At 61.8% G+C, this 7,493-nt stretch overlaps 1 protein-coding gene across 1 annotated transcript; it reads left to right on the forward strand.

Annotated features, from left to right (window-relative positions):
• Positions 1–917: 917 nt before the first annotated feature.
• LOC102422774 (neutrophil cytosol factor 4) lies at positions 918–7,218 on the forward strand (the record flags this gene model as incomplete). The annotated part of the gene is made up of 3 exons (XM_006108489.3): positions 918–1,063; positions 6,610–6,694; positions 7,065–7,218. Coding segments are annotated over exons 1-3 (271 nt in total), but the record flags the coding sequence as incomplete, so codon positions are not given.
• Between the last annotated feature and the right edge of the window lie 275 nt (positions 7,219–7,493).

Genomic DNA, 7,493 nt, shown 5'->3' on the forward strand with positions numbered 1-7,493 from the left:
AAGGCCTCGCTAAAGAGCGACTTCCCAATCGAGCCTTAAAGGAGCAGGGATGGCCGTTCCAGCAGCGAACAGCATGCATGACGGCCCGGGGAGGGCAAGCATCTTGGAGCCTTCTCGAAAGGGAATGGAGGCCGGTGTGGGAAGGAGACGGCTGGGAGAGGGGCCAGCGAAGCCAGCGGGACCTTCAGCGCTGCAGAGGGAGCAGGGCTGGGAGTGTGGACTCCAAGTGCAGGGCGAGCAGCTGGTGGGTCCCAGCAGGGAAGGGTGTGATCGGGTGCGCCTCAGGGGCTCACTCTGGGTGGCAGCCCTGCAGAGGATGGGCCGTGCCAGGCCTGCGTAGGCCCGAGGCTCTAGGGATGAGGAAATATAGCCTGGAGCTCCAGGGGCAGAGGAAGACAGAAACATAAACCAACCTCCACAGTCTAGTATGACAGAGGGGCCCGTGAGCACTAACTCTGTTGGGGAAACCAGGGGGGGCTTCCTGAAGGAGGTGGCATTTGAGCGGGCTTGAGGGATGGCGGGCGTGGTAGAGGCCAGCACTCCAGGCCCAGGGAATCACTTGGGTGCGTGGGTTTGTTTTGATGAGGCCGAGGAGGAGGAGTGACTCCCCAAGGTCACAAGGGCCCGTGGGGGCTAAGCCAGCCCTGAGACCCTGTCTCTGACGGAGTGGGGCTCTCTGATGCCCACCTGAGGCCTGGCAGCAAGAACTGGCCTCGAGGAAGTTCCCAAAGGCCCCAAATCAGTGGCCTCCTGGAAACCTGGCATCTGGGGGTGTGTGTTTCCCCAAATCAGCGCAGCTGGGAGGTGGGGAAGAGGAAGCATGGGCCACTGGCCAGACCCACAGGCCTGAAGGAGGGGCCTGTGCTAGCGCTGAGAGACGCGGGGGTGGGGCCTCCCCACGGGCGGCTCCCTGGGACTCCTGGGACCACAGCCCAGATGCAGGGTGGCTGGAGGGAAGTGAAAGGCGAACTCAGTCTGGGCCTGGCTGGGCGAGACCCTCCGTCTCCCACTCTCCTGGACCCCTGACGGCCATGGCCGTGGCCCAGCAGCTGCGGGCTGAGAGGTGAGTGCAGGGTGCAGCCCTCACTGGGCCTCCTCACTGTTCCCAGCAGGCCCGGGGACAGAGGTCGGCTTCCTGCGGCCCCTTAATAATAGCAAAAGCTGAGAGGCGGAGTTGAGTCAGAACCTAAATACTCAGAAATGTAGAGTCTTGGAACTATTTTAAGGAAACTGGGCTGTGGTTTCACCTCCCTCAAGCACAGATGAGGACTTGAGGCTCAGAGATGAGCAGTGACTTCCCCAGAGCCACATGGGAGTGGGTGGCAGGGTCCGGATGGGGACTCAGGTGATCTGTCTCCCAGGCTGGGCTGGCTCACTGCTCCACACTGTGGTCGGGAATGGCTTTTCATCTTTTATTCAAACAGGGCTTGGCTCAAATGTCACCTCCTCCCAGAAGCCTTCCCTGACTGCCCCATCACTGTTCTTTGACCCCTTGCCCTGCTTTCTTTTTCTGTACTGTCTTCATATTACTCCAATGCTATTCGAACTCATTTGTTTCCTTGACCACTGGCTCCCCCTTTAGAAGCGAGTTTGACGAGGGTGCGGTATTTGTCTCTTTTGGTCACTGCTGTATCCCTAGAAAGTAGAACAATGCTGGTACCAGCTATGCTGAATGAATGAATGGATGAATGAATGAGTGGACCTTTGAGTTGGAAAATGTTCTCAGGTCCTTCTGGTCCAGTCCTGTCATTGTACAGATGAGAAAACGGAGGCTCAAGGAGGATAGAGAACTTACTTGGGGCACAGGGAGTCAGTGGCAAGGCCTGGGCTTGGAGCACAGCCTCGCCAGCGCTTGGGTTCACCTATAGCAGCATTTTCTGAATGTTCCCAGCCTGTGATCCAAACTATGGGGGATCTGAGGACCCTGGGCTTGGCTCCTGTCCTCCTGGAACAGCAGGTGACATCAGAAAAAAAGCCTGCAGACTCGGAGGAGGTGACTCCAAGGGCTGCTGGAGATGCGCCCGGATGGTGTGGGCTGCAGTGGGCAGCAAAGGGCCGTGGGGGCATCAGGCCGGAAATGGAACCTGGGGGGGGGGGTGTCTCCGGGTTTGGATGGTGGGAGGAAGGCTTGTCTGCTGTGTGCCGAGGGCGGGGCAGGAGAGTCCGGTGTTTACAGGGCGATCAACAACGGCCTTGGTGAGCCACAGAGCTGGTCTGGGCGCTGGGGTGAGGTCACCCCCCAGACCCCAGCCCCTCTTCCCCACAAGTTCTCCTTGGAGACTGGGCCTGACACGCACACTCGAGCCTTCAGGAAACAGCTGCTGTCGGAGGCGGTGGCACTTCCCATTCCTCAGGGTACGTGGGTCAGAGACATGGCTCCCTGCCCTGTTCAGCTGCCCGCGGTCCTCCGAGAGGATGGTGCCGCCCCAGCCCCGGAGCCACTGGCTTCGGGCCTTGTTTGAGAGTGGGACCCGCGGGCGTTCTGCTTGAGGGCAAGGCAGAGGGTCCAATGGGCGGGCGAAGGGCCCCCCAGCGGGACTCTCTAAGACCCGAATGGAAAGGGCTAAGCGAGGGCAGTGAGTTTAGTTCCAACAAATGTGTTTTGAGCACCTACTGTGTGCAGGAACCACAAAACTTAAACTGGCTGCCGCTCAAGGGTCTTTCCAACCTTCGGCCTCACCTGTCCAGGCTCCCGAGTGGACTTTGCATGAACAGCAGCACGCGTGTGTATGAGCCCTGAGCATCCTGGGCCGAGGGGGCTCTCACTTGACTTCAGTTCTGAGGGGTCCTGGCTGAGGTCTCCAGGGGAATGGTTATTTTAGGGGCACATCCAGTTGGGGTTGCTGCACCCCCGCCCCCCACCCTGGCAGCTTCCTGGCTCTGCTCAGCAGGCAGCCAGACCATCCCCACCCCGCCCACCGGAGGACTTGCTCAAGCACAGACACAGATAGTGGCCCTTGTTGAGCACCTACTGTGCGCCCACTGCAGTTCTGAGCGCTAGGGATGCAGAGTGGGCAAGGTCCCTGCTCTCATGGGGGTTCTCTAGTGGGGCCTCCTGACCCTCCTGTGATGTATGTGCACTTATGATCCCCATTTTACAGAGGGGGGAGGAGCCAGAGCACAGAGAGGAGTCCTAGGGTACTGGGGGTTCGGGTCTCCCTCTTCTGTCTGTGCCCTCCTGCCCTGGGTATACACAGATGGGCTGATGCCCTCCCGTCATGGCGTCTCCTTCACCCCCACCACCCGGGGCAAGACACACGGGCCCTTCGGCAGTGGGCCCTGCCGGCCGCACCGGCGAACTCTCTCATTGCTTCTCCCGCCAGCTCTGTGCTCAGATGCACTCAGGAGACCCCCCCCCCTCCCCCCGCTCCCCGCACTGCGGATCCTTGAACTTGCCCGCTCACAGGGCGAGGGCCTTTGACACTCAGTGTTCCCCCTGCCTGCCACCCTGAGGTCAGTTTCTCTTTCTTTTCCTGCTGGGCAAGGAGGCTTCCGGGAAGAATTCCTCCTTAGCCCCGCTCAGGCCCATGGGCCCTCATCTTTGCACTGAGCCCTGTTTTTCTCCTGATGGGCAGGACCCCCCTCCTAGAAGCAGCTGCTTGCCGGCCGCACACTGACTCTCTGAGGGACGGACTAACAGCCAGGCTCCTGCTGCACCTCTGCCCATGGGGTTCTGTCATTGTGAGACCCAGGCAGGCAGAGGCCGGTCCATGTGCTCAGAACCCTCCGAGTACGGGGGGCGCCTCCAGGGGTTGGCTCCTATTATTACTTCAGATGGGGAGCCTGAGGCTGGGCAGGGCTGGGATTGATCTGAGTTCATCTTCAAACCAGGGACAGCCCTGCCTCCTGGGCAAGCTTGTCAGCCTCTCTGTGCCTCAGTTTCCTTGTCTGTAGCAGGAGGACCCCGTCTTAGAAGAGCGCCTGGAGGGGGCTCAGGAAATAGTCAGCCGTGGTTACGCTTGCCCAACCTGCCCAATTCCCTGCTCGCGGCCGTTTTCACCCCTCCGGTTCCTTCCTGCCCACCCCCGGCCACTGCGATGAAATACCCACGAGAGGCACAGCCTCAGGGGAGCGTGCGGAGGAGGAAGTTTCTCCCAAGGGTGTCACCACAGGGCATGTGTGGAAAGTGAGTGGGGAGGCTGCCAGTGGCCACAAGTGGCTCTGGGAGTGGAGGGGATTTCCTCTGCCCGCCCACTGCCCCCCTGAGACACCCCCCCACTCCCGCCCCATGGCAGCCCTCCTGCGTCCCCGTCCTGAGGTAGCCTGAGATGCCAAGCAGCCCAGGCGCCTGGGAACCAGCAGCGGCTGGGCCTGGGTGTGCAGACTTTGAAATCGTTTCTCCTGAAGTCCTGGTCAGCTCTGAGGCTTCGGAAGGTGCAGCCCCTGCCCCCGCTCCTCCCCTGTTTCCCAATTGCTACCACAGCAGAGTCACAATTGCTTCGAGTTTCCTCATCTGTCCACGCCTCTGCTGGCTGGCTGCTCCCCCTCCCCCTGTTCCTCTCAGCCCGCCCCCCCTGCGCACTGCTCTTCGCTGAGGGTCTTAGCCACAGTCGCCGAGGTCCTCACCTCTCCCTCTGCAGCTGAGAGGCCCCCAGCCCAGCTCCAGAGCCACACACCAGCTCTCGCTGGACCCTGAGCTGGGTGCCCAAGAGGCCTCTCAAATGAGCATGCCCGAAACGGAGTCCATCAACGCTGCTCCCCTCCCACCATCCTGGTCAGGATATGGGTGACATGTGGGTGTCACCCTTGACACTGCTGTTTCTTTCATCTCCACGTGCAAACAGTCCCCAAGCCCTGCTGGTCACAACTCAGGAATGATGGGCAAATGGGTGGTGTGTCCACTGGAAATGCAGAAGGCTGCAGGAACAGAGAAACGGGTAGCAGCTGAAACAAACGGGGGGCTACTTATTTATTTCTTTAATAACAAGAAGCACAGAGGTTCGCAGCTGGTTCTGCGGCTCAGTGACTCCAGGACCAGCATCTCCGAGATCCTGTTGGCATCCCTCATGTTTTTGCCTCGTGGATGCAATGTAGCTGCTGCAGGTCCCGATGTCACAGCTGCCTTCGAGGCAGGCCGGAGGGAGAAAGGAGGAGACCATGCCGGCCTCGCTCCTCTCTCTCGGTCAGGAAAGCAAACACTCTCCAACAGGCCCCTGCCACAGAGTCCCTCTGAGGTCTCATTGGCCAAAACTCGTCACAGGGCTGCTCCTAGCTGCAAGAGAGTCTGGGAGACAGCAATGGGATCTGTACGTTTGGCTCAGCCCAATCATGACCTGTCACCTTGGAGCTGGGCACATCGCCACCTTGGACAAAACTGGAACCTGGTCAGTGGTGAGGAACAAGGGACACAACAAATGAAACCGTGTCTGTCGGCCAAGAGTGGTATCTCCTGTTTCTGTCCTCCCCTCCTGTCCCCGCTGTCACATCACCTCCCAGTCAGGGCACTTCAGAGCCTCCCAGTGGTGCCCTGTCCCTTCCAGTCTCTGATCTCCTGTCTCCTCCACACGGCTGCCTGAGTCGGCCTCCTAAAGCCAGATCGTACGGTTTTCACTCTCTTCCGAAGCCGTGCTGGCTCCCTATCGCCTGTGGAACTCCCTCAGCTCGGCACTGGAGACCCTCCTCGGCCTGGCCTCAGCTGCCTGCTCAGCCCTGCTGACATCGGTCTCCAGCCACAGTTGACCTGGGCCCAATCCTCAGGCCTCAGAACCTTAGCATATGCTGTTCCCTCTGCCTGGTGGATTCCAGGTCTGTGTAGCCCTAGCTCAGATGTCCGCTCCTCTGTGACATTTCCCCAACCTGGGCATAACAAGCCCTTCTCTCTCTGGGGCATGTGCTCCTCTGCTCACCGCTGTGACCCGGGGCCGAGAACAGGGTCGGATACGGGAGGTGCTTGATGGGCTGGTCCTGGGCGGGTCAGGTAACTGCAAAGTGAATTGTTAGATTTTAACTCGGCCGTGGGTACATGTCCCTTCTCCAGAGGCCCTCACCCCCAAGGTCTGGTCTGCGTGGTGGCTCGGCCGGAAAGGGGTGTCGTGGGGCCTGGCCCGGGAGGGGGTGCCGTGGGGCCTGGCCCGGGAGGGGGTGCCATGGGGCCTGGCTGGGAGGGGTACCGTGGTGGCTCGGCCCGGAAAGGGGTGTCCTGGGGCCTGGCTGGAGGGGGGTGTCGTGGGGCCTGGCCGGAGAGGGGTGTTGTGGGTCCTGGCCTGGGAAGGGGTGCCGTGGGCCCTGGCTGGGAGGGAGTGTCGTGGGGCCTGGCCCGGGAGGGGTGCCGTTGGGCCTGGCCCAGGAGGGGGTGTTGTGGGGCCTGGCTGGGAAGGGGTGTTGTGGGTCCTGGCCTGGGAAGGGGTGCTGTGGGGCCTGGCCCGGGAGGGGGTGTCATGGGGCCTGGCTGGGAGGGGGTGTCGTGGGGCCCGGCCCGAAGTGGGTGCCATTGGGCCTGGCCCGGGAGGGGGTGCCCTGGGGCCTGGCTGGGAGGGGTGCTGTGGTGGCCCGGCCGGGAACGGGTGTTGAGCGAGGAGTGCGGACTCACCGGGCTCGCTTTGCCCGCTGCCTCACACCCAGTGGCCCCTGAACAGATCGGGCCGCTGACAGGTTCCTTTTCCTCCTCAGCGACTTCGAGCAGCTTCCCGACGACGTGGCCATCTCAGCCAACATCGCTGACATCGAGGAGAAGAGGGGCTTCACCAGCCACTTTGTAAGAGAGACCCCTGGACCCTCACCCTCTGCCCTCTGACCTCTGCCCTCTGAACCTTAACTCTCCCGTCTCTTACCTTCCACCCAGCGGTCCTCGGCAGGGCGGTTCTGCCCTCAGGGGGCATGTGGCAGTCGGCACCCTCAGGCATTTTTATTGTTACCACGTGGGGTGGGGGCGCTACTGGCACCCAGGGGTGGAAGCCAGGATGCTGCCCCACACGCCGCCGTGCACAGGACAGCCCACGACCCAGAATCATTTGGCCCAAATGGCCTCCTGAGGTCGAGAAACCCTGCTGTAACCCTGGGAGCCCGGAGCCGCCCCCTCCCCTGCCCCTGGCCTCCGAGGTCCTACCCCCTGGCCTCTGTCCTAGGTTTTCGTCATCGAGGTGAAGACGAAAGGGGGATCCAAGTACCTCATCTACCGCCGCTACCGCCAGTTCCACACCTTGCAGAGCAAGCTGGAGGAGCGGTACGGGCCCGAGAGCAAGACCAGCCCCCTCAGCTGCAACCTGCCCGCCCTCCCAGGTAGGCCGGCCGCTCCCAGGCCTGCTGCGGGCAGAGCTGGCCCCTGGCCGAGGACAAAGCCATGTCCACCTGCCCCCTCCCAGCTCTGCGGACACTGCTCGGTGTCCTGTGCTGGCCCATGTGGAAGCAGGCACTGATCCACGCCCTCCCCTGGCAGCACGGCTGCCCTCTGGCTCCAGCCTCAGAGCCCTTGACTTCTATGCACTGAGGACCTTCACGCTTCAGTCTCCCCCTCCCCCCCGTCACCCCCCACCTACCCCCAGCGGCCGTGCCAT

The sequence above is a fragment of the Myotis lucifugus genome, unplaced genomic scaffold, assembly GCF_000147115.1.
Source record: "Myotis lucifugus unplaced genomic scaffold, Myoluc2.0 scaffold_2462, whole genome shotgun sequence".
Lineage (NCBI taxonomy): Eukaryota > Metazoa > Chordata > Mammalia > Chiroptera > Vespertilionidae > Myotis > Myotis lucifugus.